The sequence below is a fragment of the Galeopterus variegatus genome, unplaced genomic scaffold, assembly GCF_000696425.1.
Source record: "Galeopterus variegatus unplaced genomic scaffold, G_variegatus-3.0.2 Scaffold111, whole genome shotgun sequence".
Lineage (NCBI taxonomy): Eukaryota > Metazoa > Chordata > Mammalia > Dermoptera > Cynocephalidae > Galeopterus > Galeopterus variegatus.
This window is the reverse complement of record NW_007726222.1, coordinates 829,313-844,409: the sequence shown is the minus strand read 5'-3', so window position 1 is coordinate 844,409 and position 15,097 is coordinate 829,313. Positions and strand designations below refer to the sequence as shown.

The following is a 15,097-nucleotide window of genomic DNA, read 5'->3' as shown; positions in this document are numbered from 1 at the left end:
TTTTAAAAAAAAAAAAAAAAAAAAAAAAAAAAAAAAAAAAAAAAAAAAAAAAAAAAAAAGAAAAATAATAAACGTATACTTTAAAAGGGTGGATTTTATGGTATATAAATTGTCCCAATTAAAAAAATCATTACCACACATCAAAAACAGAAGTCCAGCTTTATACTGGCCCAAAGTGTCATGGCTAGAATAAAATAATCATAACTCTATTTTTGATAATAGCATAAGAAGGTTGGGTGATTCTGTTTCACAGAAAGTTAAGTATAAGCCTGGGCAAATTATTAAAAATGACCACTTCAGGACACTGGAAAACAGCCAATAGTGGACAATAATCCAAGATATATTTAAGTCATGAAAAACTGCATAGGGTAAGAACTGTAAGTTTATGGTCTTCCTGCCCAGGGATGTTTCCATCTACCTCAGCTTAGGCAGTGAAAACTCATAGCTTCACCGGCTGGAGGTTGTACATTCCATTTAAGGATGAGATTTTGGAAGCAAGAGAATTATGAGCGGCTAAGATAAACTCTCCAGATTCTTGGCTGACTGCTAAAGTACGCATGTATGTGAAATTGAAAAACTGAAACCCTGGAGAAATTTGTGAATTTGCTGTGATGTTGAATGTGTTCTCTAACTCACACACAGCTCAGTTGACAAAGGGTGAATGCCTTTGAGGTATTTGAGCTCTCTGCTCAAATCATTTGTTGATCACTAATCTAAGCAAGTTCAGGTGAGACCCCCTAGAGAACTAGCAGAATTGGGGCAGGGGGAGGATCTGAGCAGAGACACCAGTAGCTACACACTGTAAGAGACAAGAGAGAGATTTTGCAGTTTCAGTCTAGGCAAGCTTTCATAAGAACAAACAGAATCCAGACACATCACGATGTATTATCTACAATTTCCAATTTTTAACCAAAAAATAAGACATGAAAACAAACAGGAAAGTGTGACCCATAACTTGAGAAAGAAAGCAGACAACTGAAACTGACTCTGAGTGGGCCCAGATGTTGAATTTAGCAGGCAAAGACTTGAAAGCAGCTATTACAAACATGTTCATATAATTCAAGGAAAATATACTAATAATGACTGAACAAATACAGATTCTCAACAGAAAAAAGAAAACTTTATAAAGAAAGAATCAAGTGGAAATTTTAGAGCTGGAAAGCACAATAAATAAAAAAAACTCACAAAAGCTGAAGAGCAGATCTGAGGCGAAAAAAGAATCAGTTAAACAGAAATATCTAATTTGAAGACCAAAGAGAAAAAAGAATGAAGAAAAATGAACTAAGTCTCAAAAAGATCTGAGAGACAATATCAAGTATATCAGCATACAAATAATTGGAGTACTAGAAGGAGAAAAAGGAGTAAAATATTGTTTCAATAAGTCAAAAACTGCTCAAATTTGGTAAAAACATTAGCTTATGGTTCAAAAAAACCTCAACAAACCCAATAACCTCTTGAAAAATTTCAACCACCAGGTAATACATTTTATGCCCGTCATATTAAAAGAAAAAGGAAAAAAAAGAGAAAGAAAAAGAAGCGATGAGGAAAAAGTTTTTTATTTTTAATAAAGTCCAATTTACTATTTTTTAGGAAAATGTTCAGTGTTTTTAATATCCTAAGAAATCCTTGCTTCTCCATGGTCACAAATATATTTTCCCACATTTTCATTGAGGTCTATGATTCCCTCATCTTGACTTAAATTTTGTGTGTGGTGTGAGATGGGGTGAAGCTCATTTCCCCTCCAGGTTTATACAGTTGTTCCAGCACAGCAACACTTGTTGAAAACACTTTTCTTTCACTACTGAATTGTCTCGATGCCTTTGTCAAAACTGAATTGACCATGTATGTGTGCATCTCTTCCTGGACTCTCTTCTCTGTCCACTGATCTTTCTATCTCTTATGCTAAAACTATAGTCTTGATTATTGCAGCTTTAAAGTAAGTCTTAAAATTAGTCCTCCAACGTTGTTCTACTTTTTCAGCATTGCTTTGGCTATGTTAAGTCCTTTGTTTTTCCATCCACATAAATTCTAGAATCAACTTTAAAAGATGGTTAGAATTTGGAGAAGCATTGTTTTAAAATCAAGATAAATTTGGGGAGAAATGACTTCTTAAAAAAATACTGAATCTTCAATCCACAAACATGATGTGTATCTCCTTCTATTTAGGTCTTCTTTATCTCAGCAATGTTTTGTAGTTTCAGTGTAGATATCACATTTTTATTAACTTTACTTCTGAGTATTTCAGGGTTTCCTTTTGGGTGACTACTATTGTAAAGGGTAAGATTTTTAAACTTTTGTTTTCTAACAGTTTGCTGCTATTTTATTGAAATATAATTGGTTGGTATATGTTAATCTTATATCCCAAGGCCTTGCTAAATTCACTCGTTAGCTCAAGTAGGTGTTTTGAGGATTCGTTAGGATTTTATACGTAACTTTGTATGCCTTTTATTTCTTTTTCTGGTCTTATTGCATTGGCTACAACCTCTGGTACAATGTTGAACAGAATTTATCAAAGTGGACAATCCTTGCTTTGTTAATTGCAGATTTCTTATACACACCTTTGATCAGATTAAAGATATCTTCTAGACTTTGTTCCCTGAGTTTTTTCTTCTTTAATCATAAACAGATGTTGGATTTTGTCAAATACTTTTTCTAAACTGAGATCACATGGTTTCCTTCCTTTATTCTGTTAATATGATATATTATGATGACTGTTTTTCAGATATTAAACCAACTTTGCATTCTTGGGACAAACTCTGCTTGGTTATGATGTATTATACTTTTTGTATATTGCTGGATTTAATACACTTCATATATTTTTTCTTGTAAAATCTTTGGTTTTAGTATTAGACTTATGCAGGCTTCAAAAGATGAGTTGGCAAGTACTATTCTCTTCTATTTTCTAAAAGAGTTTGTATGTAAGACTGACATTCTTTCTTCCTTAAGTGGTTGGCAGTTTTTTTCAGTTATGCTGAGCCTATAAATGTTTTATAACAAATTTCATTAAAAACATAGATATAGGGCTTTTCAGATGTTCTACTTTTTTCTTGTCATTTTTGATAAGTTGTGTTTTTCAAGGAATGTGTCCATTCATCTGAATTGTCAAACTTATTGATATAAAGTTGTTCATATTAGTTTCTTATTATTAGTCTTTTAATGTCATTAAGATCTGCAGTGATCTCTCATTCCTAATAAGGGTAATTTTTTTTTCTTTGAACAGTCTTGCTAGGCATTTTTCATTTTTATTAAAGCATCTGGCTATGTCACTTTTCAATATTAGTTTCTTTTCTGTTTCACTGATTGTGCTCTTATCTTTATTTTTGCCTTCCTTCAATTTACTTTGGGTTTATTTTGCTCTTTTTTTCACTCTAATTTCTTAAATTGGAAACGTGTAATTAATTTTAAGCCTTTATTTTCTTTTAAAAAACAGCTCTATTCAGGTAAACATATTTTATATATCATGAAATTCATCCACTTCAAGTATAAAATTGAAGATTTTTTGTAACTCTATTGAGTGGTACAATCACCACCATAAATCAATTTTAGAACAGTTTCATTTCCCCAGTAAGATCCTTCATGTCCATTTACAGTTAATCCTGGTTTCCACCCCCCATCTAAAGAAACTACTAATCTACTTTCTAACTTTGCCTTTCCTGGTTATTTCATATGAATGAAATCATACAATATAGGGTCTCCTGGGTCTGACTTCTTCCACTTAGCATAATTTTTTGAGGTTCATCCATGATGCAGCATGTCAGTAATTTGCTCCTTTTCATTGCTAGTAGTATTCTATTATATGGATATACCACATTTTGTCTCCTCATCCGTCAGTTGATGGACATTTAAGTTGTTTCTAGCTTTTGGCTATTATGAATAATGCTGCTATCAACATTCATTACAAGTCTTTGTGTGGGCAGATGTTTTCATTTCTCTTGGGGTGAATAACCAAGTGTGGAATTGCTAGGTTAAAAATGTATGGTAGTTCTTTAACTTTTTGGGAAACTGCCAAACTACTTTCTAAAGTGGCTGTGCTATTTTACATATCCACTGGAAATATATAAGGGTTTCTGCTTCTCCACATTCTCACCAACATTTAGTATTGTTTGTCTTACTCTAGTTGGTGTGAAATGGTATTGCATTGTGGTTTTAATTTGCATTTCCCTTACAACTAATTATATTGAGAATCTTTACATGTGCTTATCAGCCATTCATATATCTTTTTGATGAAATGTTTGTTCACACCTTTTCTAATTTTTTTTTTTCCTGGATGCGAGTCTTTATCAAAGTGTTCTGCACATATTTTCTTCCAGTCTGTTGCTTATCAGTTCATTTCCTTAATGGTGTCTTTTGAAATTAAAAAAAGTTTTAAATTTTGATGATATCCAATTTATTAATTTTTTCTTTTATGGCCCATTCTTTTGGTATATTTATAAGAAACCTTTGACTAACCTAAGGTCTTGAAGGTTTTCCTTATTTTCTAATAAAAAACATTTAAATCAATTTCCCTTTAAGTAATATTTTAGCTGTATCCAACAAACTTTGCTATGTTTGTTGCATTTTCATTATGATTTAGTTAAAAATATTTTTGTATTTCCTTGTGAACTCTTGTTTGACCTACAGGCTATTTAGAAGTATGTTACCTAATTTACAAATATTTGGGGCTTTTTAAGATATAGCATTATTAATTTTGTTGTGGTCAGAGAACATACACTGTTAGCTTTTGGATATTTGGCCCAGCATGTGGTCTATGTTGGTGAATATTCCAAAATGCATTTGGAAAGAATATGTATTCTGTATCTGTTTAGAGTAGCATTCCATAAATATAAATTAGATCAAGGTGGCTGATAGTAATATTTCACACTTTGAGATTGTAACTGATATTTTGCATAAGTATTCTATCAATTATGAGTATTAAAATATTCAACTATAATTGTGGATTTGTTTTTCAATTCTGTATTTTTTTCTCCAACTACACTGAACTTGTTATTAGGTATGTACACATTTAGGATCATTATGTCCTCCTTATAAATGATCCTTTTATTATGAAATGTGTCTGTACATATTTGGTAAAAGTTGAAGTCTACTTTGTCTGGGATTACTGTTTACTGTTTACATCATTTCTTTCTTACCCAATTACTTTCAACGTATCTGTGCTTCTATATTTAATGTGCATATATGTAGAAAGTATATTATTGAATCTTGCTTTTTAAAAAAAATCTAGTCTGACAGTCTCTGACTTTCAAATGTAATGTGTAGTCAATTTACATTTTTTGTAATTATTGATATGGTTGGGTTTAAGCTATCATTTTGCTACTTATCCCATCTGATTTTCACTCTTTTGTTCAGCCTTTCCTGCCATTTTTATTTGTTTCTTGGGTGTGGGAGAAAGGATGGGTTAGTTACACCCATTTTTTTGTTGTTCTCGATATTATAATATACAGCCGTAACTCATGATAATCTACTTAAAGTTATTCTTGCATCACTTCACATAAAATAAGACCCTTAGAATAATTTACTCCATCCTCTTCCTTTATGCTACTATTGTCATATATTTTATATCCAGATGTTATAAATCCTACAACTCAATGTTATAAATTTTGCAATGAACAGCCGCTTTTTAGAGAAATTGAGAAAAGAGAAAAAAAAGACATTCTCACATTTACCCACATATTTATCATTTCCTTTCTCTAGGTCTAAGTTTCCATCTGGTATTATTTCCCTTCAGCCTGAAGAATTTCCTTTAGCATTATCTTATATTGCAGGCCTGCTCTCAACAGAATCTCTCAGTTTTCATTTATCTAAAGGATATTTTCATTTTTGAAAGAAATTTTCACTAGAGTTCTAGGTCTAGAGCTTTTCTCCTTTAGTACTTTAAAGATGTCATTCCATTGTCTTTTGGTTTTGGTTGCTTCTTATGAGAAGTTAGCTGTCAACTGTACTGTTGTTCCCTTGTATGTAACTAGTCTTTTGTTCCTCAGCTTGCATGATTTTCTTTTTATCTCTGGTTGATTATTATGTATCTAAATGTGATTTCTTTTCTATTTATCATGCTTGCAGTTCACTGAGTTTCTTGGATCTGTAAGATGTTTTTTTCACCAAATTTGGGGAATTTTAGGCCATATTCTTCTGGTTCACCAACCATGCATATGTTAAACTGTCTGATACTGTTCCACAAGTTACTGCGGTTCTGTTCATTTCTTTCCCTCAATCTTTTCTTCTCTGTGTTCTTAGATTGGTTAATTTCTATTGATCTGTCTTTTAAGTTCACTGAGACTTTCTTCTGACATCTCCAATCTGTTGGTAAGCACATCTGGTGAATTTTTCATTTCAGGTACTGTGCTTTTCACTTCTAGAATTCCCATTTGATTCCTTTTTATAGTTTTCTTTTTCTTTTTTTTCTGAGATTCCCATTTCTTTATTCATTGTGACTACATTTTTCATTAAGGCCTTGAAATATTTACAATAGTAGCTTTAAAGTTCATATCTGCTAATTCCAAAGTGTTGATCATCTAAGGGTCTACTTCTATTGATTGCTTTTTTCTTGACTATGCACTATAGTTTCCTGTTTCTTCTCAAATTGGTAGTGTTTCATTGTACACTGGACATTGTGGATAAACCATTGTAGAGACTATGGGTTCAGTTATCCTCCCTTCAACAGCTACATCATTAGCTGATTACCCTGAGGCTTGGTTTTATACTTTGTTCACATTGTACTTTGATTACTCTTAATCTTAAGACATAATCTTTACTCCTGAGCCACCACCCTTTTGAGATCCTAGTAAAAGTTCTGGGGTATTTACTAAGCCCCTCTAAGTAAAATTCCAAACTCCATCTCCCCTAAGGAGAACAGAAGCTAAAATTACTGCCCATCTTTTTATAGTCTTTCAGTTATTGCTTTTCACTAGCCTCTTTGGAGTTTCCCCTTACATAGAGCAGTTTAAAAGTCAGCTAAGGATTTCAGTTCAGAGGAATTCACATACAGATTGAAGGTCTCATCCTCTTTTCTCCTCTTTGCTTGAATTTTAGCCACCTCACACAGCACAGGCTGGGAGTGCTTTTAGAGGGAAAAACCATATAAATATAAATCTTGGCTAGCATGTTTCCTGGCTTTTAAGGGTCAAATTCTCCAGAGAGGTGTTTTATATATTTTGCCCAATGTTTATAATTGTTATCTATGAGAGAGTTAGTCTTCAAAACAATACAAGCTTCTTTACCATTACCAGAATTCTTCATGTGGCTATTTTTAAAAAGCCAACTTAATCTCTCTAGTTGCTCATGCCCACATCCTTGGAGTTATCCTTAACTTGCCTGTTTCTCTCACTTCTGATATCTAATACTCTAGCAAATCCTCTTAGCAGTATCTTTAAAACAGATTCAGAATATGATCCATTTTTGCCACTTCCACTGCTACCAACTAGTCCAAGCCATTATCTTCTCTCCCCTGAATTACTGCAATAGTTTCTTAACTGGTCCCCTTGCCTCCTTCATTCTATTCTACACAAAACACTCCATGTGTCATGAGTGATCCTATTAAAACATAAGTCAAATGACGTTATTCCTCTGCTTAAACCTCGCATTGGCCTTTTCATCTTATTCAAAGGAAAAGCCTTACAATGGCCCACAAGGTCCTATAAGATCTAGCTCCTCTATGACTTTTTTTTTTAACCTTAGTTCCTGTGATTCACCCCCTTCCTCATTTTTTCTAGCCACAAGAGTTTTCTCTTGTCTCTTAGACATTCCAGGAATGCTTCTATTTACGGACCTTTGTTCTGGCTGCTTTTAGCTATTTTTGCAACTCTCTTATCCCAATACCCACCTGGCTCAATCCCTCACCATTTTTAGGTCTATGCTCAACTGTCACTTTCTCAGTAAAGCCTTCCTTGGCTAGACTTTTTAATACTGTAACTCCCTTCACTGAGCCCATCATTTTATATCCCATTCCCTGCTTGTTTTTTGTTCATCTCATTTATAATCATCCAAAATACTGTATAATTTTCTTTTCTGTTTATTATCTGTTACTACTAAACTATCAGATGCATAAGGGCAGGAATTTTGGTATGTTTTGTTCACTACTATTCTCTCCAGAGCCTAGACGATGTCTGGCACATAGTAGGCACTCAAACATCTGTTGAATGAATGCATAATGAATCAATGATGTATTTTCTTTAGCTATCAAAGGGAGGGGGAACTCTGCAAAGCCCTGTGTGTGAAAATATGAGGTGAACGAAGTCAATCTAAATGTATGTTTAAAACATCAAGGAATTTTCTTTACATTGCCCACAGGCTATATGAGCTAGGATATCTGATATCATATGGAAGTTGTATAAGTCGTGTGTATGTATCTGTGTATAAGAGGTCTCCCCAAAGCAGACAATATCCAATCAAATTCTACAGAATGTAATTTCAAAGATGAATTTGTTAATAATCTATTATTAGCATGCTTAGTGGAAATTTTAGAAACATAGAGCAGTGATTCTTAAAGTAATTCAGATCATACCATGTCCAGAAGACATGGTGTTCTTTGAAAAATATTTACTAAATGTCTTAATGCCACTAGTAATAATATGGTCCTTATCAGTGAGAATCTTAAAGACTAGGGGAAAAGATGGACAAAAGTAATGACCACCCAGTGTGCCAGATGTTATTGCTAAGGTGGCTAAAGAAACACAGTAAAGGGTGGCCCAAGGGTTAAAATGACCTCCATAAAGAGCTGACACTTGATCCGAGGCTTCATGGACAACAGATTACACAGGTGAAGGAGGAAAGAAAGCTATTCCTAAGTAGAGTATATGCAAAAGCATGAATGTAAAAGACCACAAGTTTAAGGAACTACAAAAACTAGTTTGGTAAAGCCAGAAATGGGGAGTGCAAAAAATGAGGTTGAATGAGACACAAAGAGGCTGGAACATCAATAACTCATTTAATTCCAGCATACAACAAGAGAGCTTTTACTTGTAGAAGATGACTACATTACAGCATTGCAATATAAAATCATAATCACAAGCAACACAGGTCTATTAAAAACTGTTAACATAATGATGATTGATAGCTGGTTGAGTGTCTGATAATATTCATTTGCCACATGTTAATTTAATTGAAGATTAGTTGCTTACTATGCTTGTTAGTAATTACCTGAGTGGGCATCAAAAATTTAACAACTTATTGAAGAAAAATCCTTAAAGTTGAGAAAATTCTATTAATTAATTTTCCAGTACATTAGGAAAATACCACATTATTTGATTCTAAATGGTAAAAATACTTGATTCAGAACAGTATTATCTGTTACAGAGGAAAAATTGTTAAACTTGATATTTTAAAACATGTTTCTCAAAGGTTAAACATGATTTTCTTTTTTAAACATGATTTTCAAATGTTATTTTTACTTATACTTTGCTTTTGGTACAGCCAAATATTCAACATTCAACTTGTTTTTCATAGTTCTTCATATTTTCAGAAAAATAAAAACAAATTTGCCCCCCCCCCAAAAGAATATTATTGTCTAACAGGAGGATAGAACGAAACACTTAATGATTTATAGTTACGCTACAGAAAATATGGGAGGCACTCTTCCAGACACCAAAGTCACATAGAAAGTGTAAGGAAGAGACCACTTAACTAGTAGTCTACCTAGAAAACAGCAAGGAAACAGGAAGTAAGCAAAACATTTGCTAAGCAACCACACAGAGAATGCAAAGCCCATGTACTTTATTTATAGGTCAAAGTCCTTATGCGTAATGTTAATAAACACAGGAACACAAAAAGCACAGCAGTCCAAGACAGTTAGCTGCACAGTAAAAGCATTTAAGCTGGAGTAAACAGCTGCACGCACCTTTAAGCAACCCTGAAAACATCACTAAATCGAAGTACCATATAGTAATTAATAGTATCAATGATAGCCCCAAGTCATCTAGAAAATGTTAACTTACGTTCAATGAACTCTTTTTTAGAAGGCAGGGAAGCATGTAATACATTTTGGAAAAATTCATCAAAACAGTTAAGACAAAAAGCACAGATGCTTAAAACTACAGGCTTTTGTAAATAACCTCAAAACCTCATATGTCTCATTCCTCCAATGTCATTCCAACATGTTAAATTTCTTACGGTCTGAAAACAATGTAGCTTTTAATGTGTTTACTTTATACCTACAGTACCCTAATCACTCTACAGAATTTAATCCTCTTAAAATAATTGGATAGAACAGAAGTTCTTAAAACTTCAGGACTGTGGATGAACTTTGGGTCCACGAACTCCCTGAAATTATATGCAAAATTTGATGTCTATTTTTGTATGTGCGGTTTTCCAGAGGAAAGGGTTCACAGCTACAACTAATTCTTAAAGGAGATTATAAACCAGAAAGACTTTAGAATATTGGTTCAGTTTAGAAAATGTTTTGAGGAAAAAAATAACTCACTTGTTCATAGTGAATGACTAACTTACCTTAACTTTTATTTAAATGTATTATTAATGTAAACATAATTAGCACCTATGCTATACATACGTGAGAATGTTTATATAGTATTCAATATAAGCTATAATTTCTAAAACATTCAAAATATGCTTAACTTAAAAAAATGCTGTCTGGAAGGGCAAGTACATAGCCTACTGATCTTAAGTTATTTGAATATTTACATGCTATATCAAATTATATGTGTGCCAAATACATTAGGTATGTCTTAAGTCTTACTAGTATATTTGGACATATGTGGTCATTCTGGCTAAGCCATTCCTAAGGAAGAATCATGAAACAAAAAATGTTTCTTATCACTCTACTATTCAAGAATTTCCACTGAAGCATTCTACTTACCTGTGTCTACACTCTCTTGAAAGTACCCTATGTCTGATGTTTGGGTTATTATTCCCGACTTTACAGCAGAAGCTCTCTTAACAGATCCTTACCTAATAGACTTGATGGATTACCTGAGACTCTCCATTTACTCTGTAAAACATACTGAATGATGTTTATGGGATGCTTCTTGTTGATAGGCTACTCTCCATCAGACCTGCACCGTTCTGCTTCCATTGGTTAGGCTGTTTTGCTTATCAAGTCTGTTTGGTTTGTTCCCAAATATATTTATGCCAGTTTTCCATGTTGTAATTAAAATTTACTTCAATTTTATGTGAAGTGACAAAATAAGTGCCCCCTACTAAAAGGTTTATTATTTATTTGAATTCAAGCAAACAGTTTGAAAAGCTTCAATAGAAGAGACCCATACCCACACAGAATTGAATTTATATGGAGGTGAGACAGCTGTAAAAGATTAGGATGATTATCCTGAAAATCTGAAAGGATTTTGTACTTGAATTACTTTTCAAGTATCTAAGTTCTAGATTCATTCTGGAGAAATCAACCTGAAAACTGATGTATTGTGGGTGCATTTACATAAGAAAGACAAAGAGGAAATCTGATCTATAGCTCCATATTCAAAGAAAAGATCTTGGTTCTCTTATAAAAGACTGGTAAACAAATATATAAATATTTAAGATATGTAAGTATCTTTTTACTTTTAGATAATTCTTGCATTAACCGACAGTTTTGGTTGAGTAAATATCCTTACATTCTGATCATTTTGGATGATATGGATCCTACTGTACGTGATCTATGATCAAGATACTAAATTCTTGCTAAGATATCAGAAGTTAATGGCTTTCTATAGTTAATGCTTTACCCCAAAGGTATAAACTTAAAAGGAGGAGAATTTTAAGCATCTTGTCAGTCCACTGAGGGACCAACTTTGCTTCTCTGCAGTCTCAAGAGAGATGGTTTTCTTTACCCAAACAGACCACTTGTGAAGACAAAAGTGTCTTCTCAGGAGGCAAATTATTAAATTTTCCATCCTGGGTTTAGTTTGGCCATCAGCCAAGAATGAATTTGACAAATGTATAGGAACCACAATCTATAGTATGACTGTGTGAATTTTTGGCTGATACTCTCCAGCTAACCACAGAAATTTCTTTTATTAGGCACTGAATCTTACTCACTTGGCTCTGAGAGTTAGATAAACTTCCAAGTTCTAATGAGTTTAACTGTTACTCCTTATATATTGACTGTAATAGCAGAGATTTTCCAAGGATTTTTAGAAAACAGAGCAGACTGAAGGTATACCATCTTTAGCAACACAAGAAATTAATGTGTGAGAAAAATGTAATCTATAATTTACATGGTGTCGCTTGTCAAATATTTATTTCATTCTTAGCATGTATGCATCACTGTGAGAAACTATAAACTATAGTAATATTAGTGAAAGGATTCATTAGAGTCACATTAAGAAGCAAAAAAGAAGTATTCGCCATGAACTAGGAAAAAACCCACAATAAAGCATAAACACAACTACCTGGCTGCTTATGGTAGGTAAGCTCTCTGCTTGTTAGGCAGAACCACCGTTTCTTGAAATTCTTTTTTCCAATTCGAGTTCTTCCCTGAGCTCTTTTATACATCTCACTGTCAAAACAACAGATGTAAACATTTAGGTAGTTAATTTAAAACAAAGAATTGTCCTTTAATTTTAAATGACACGAATAGATGTGTAACATTACATTAAGCATATGAAAATGTCTTTGCCATCTATAACTCTTGCATTTATTTTGGCCATACTAAGGGAAGAGAGTCTTTAATTAATTTAATATTTTTAATTGTGCTATACAGAACACAAAAGAGCCAAATGAGTGATTTCCCTCCTTAACTTCCGGTAATAACCACTCTACTCTAAGACTAAATCTTGCTGTTACTTTTTCAAAGTACTCTACTACCCATAATATCACTACAATTGTAAAACAACACTGTGACCATATGAACAGGAAGTCATGCTCCTCTGACATAAAGTGTGTAGGATAGTGCAGGTGACTTACCTGATTGATGTGACTTTGGCAGTTCTAGCATGGAACAAAAACCCAGATTTCCTCACTCCCAGACCCATGCTCTTTCTACTTACTTAATGTCTATACTGAAACATGATTTTCATGTTTAATTTCATTAAATTACCCTTCTTTCAGGTGCACAGGCTCACTTGTACCACTGGACTCTTTAGTTTCAGTAGATGAAATTTCATCCAAGAACTAAATGGGAAATGAGCAAATATTACACTGTGTGATAAGGTATGTCATAAAAAATTCAGTTTATCTTACATGTCATTGATTATATTGTGAAGTTCTTCATTATTAAGGAAGATACATAATAGTAACTTATAAAACAAAACACATATTTAATTGTAGAGGAAGTCCCTAATTTAGAAATGAGAGGTATTCTAAAAGGTTTATTTATTTTTTAATTTAATTAATTTTTTTGCCAGCTGGCTGGAATAGGGATTGACCTTAGTGTTATCAGCACCACACTCTAACCAAGTGAGCTAACCTGTTAGCCCTGAAAAGTTTATTTTTAAATTACTTAAAACCCAGAATATATTTCTCTGTAGAAATAACTCAATACACAATCCCTTAACTGTAATTCTGAAATCCATAAAGGTCTGAATAAAAAGAGGTTTTTTTTGCTTTCTCTTCAATTTGCAGTAAACTCATTTGGTGAACTGGCATAAGGCTAGTTACAGTCTGTATTTATCCTACTTACTGGGAGTACTCATACGTTGTGCTACATAAATATTAATGTGTTTGATTACGAGGTGCTACTCTAGGCTCCATTAGGGGGTGTTAACGTATAGTACATTCTGATTACCTTTTGAAACTGTAAAACTGAATTCTGAAATATTCTGGTCCCAAAGATTTTACATATAGGATTGAGAACCTTTATTACAGGCCAGAGATTACCAAATTACTTACCTGCAGCCTGTTTTTATAAGGCCCTGGAGTTAATACTTGTTACATTTTTAAAGGGTTGTAAAAGTAAAAACAAAGAATATGTGGCAGGGTCATTATATGACCAGCAAAGCCTAAAGTATTTTCTCACTGGCCCTTCCCAGAAAAGAGTTTACCAACTTCTATTATATAGAACTGACTTTAGACCTGAGAGATGGTGTTTTATAGTTATGAATAATTAACAAACTTCCTATGGAGAATGTGGGAATGTGGTGGCTCAAGAAAATTTGGAGTATCCATGTGTAGCAATGCAAGTCACCCAGTGAAGAGCATTTAGTTTCATGAATATGCTGCTTTAACTGGTCAAGGACTTCCCAGCAAGTGGCTGTCTCTTCACGGGAAAGGGAAATTAGCAGTTCAAGGAACAATTTTTGTTTTTAGAGAGGAATCCCATTTTGTCCCCTAAATGAACTATTTATTTGTTTAGTTCATTAGCTGGATATTATAAACTCAGGGAAGGTCTGAATTTCCTTGCTTTTTCCTTCATACTCTTCTATGTTGTCCTGCTTAGAACTTAAAAACAATGTACATTTCATTAAGGATGACACTGAGGCTCCAGTGCCTAATTTAAAGTCGAATTTGTAGGCACAGTTATTTTCTCCCAAAGACTGGCTGTAGACTGCCCACTAGAGCCCACACTTGTGGGGTTTTCCAATGTAATGTTCACTTCTAGTATGCTGGAAGGAAATCTTCATAAGCAAAAAAGTAAGAACAGAGTTCCTCTTGCATTTCATGTAGGTGATGCAGGTACAAGAGCCCATGGCAACTAAAGAAGTGCCCAATCACATCTTCAGTTCTCACAGATGGGCTATCTACTAATGCAGCATGACAGAGTTATCTGAATATTTCATTTCTTTGTATTTCTCTGAAGTCACTGATTTATTTAGCAAATATTTATTATTTATTTATTATAATTATAAGAAACTGTGAGGTAAATACAGATGAACAAAGTGAAAGAAAACAGATATTAAGATGGACTTTAGGCAGGGTGTCTATAGGTCCCAGTTTACTGAGGACCATCCCTGTTAGGACCATACCTATTGTCCCAGAATAATCATTAACAATATTCCTTTTCACTCTTAAAAGTGTCCTGGTGTAGATACCAAATTATATGGTCACTCTGTTTATAAAACTATAAAACTATAGCCTTTAGGAAGGCTACCCTTCCTAAACTCTGTGGGAAATAGTACACGATTCAGAGTTATAATCGATTTTCTCCTGGAGCAGTGGTCAATGTCAGTAATGAGACTGCCAATATGAAATGAGAAACTGGGTTTCATAAACTTTTGCA

General features: G+C 33.4%; 1 protein-coding gene across 1 annotated transcript in view; it reads right to left on the bottom strand.

Annotated features, from left to right (window-relative positions):
* Positions 1–15,097, bottom strand: part of RASA2 (RAS p21 protein activator 2) — a 90,726-nt gene that overhangs the window by 11,489 nt on the left and 64,140 nt on the right. The window contains exons 17-18 of the mRNA XM_008586689.1: positions 12,980–13,053; positions 12,333–12,439 (exon numbers count right to left, since the gene is read on the bottom strand). Coding sequence (XP_008584911.1) covers positions 12,333–12,439; positions 12,980–13,053 — 181 coding nt within the window. The remainder of the gene's footprint in view (positions 1–12,332; positions 12,440–12,979; positions 13,054–15,097) is intronic.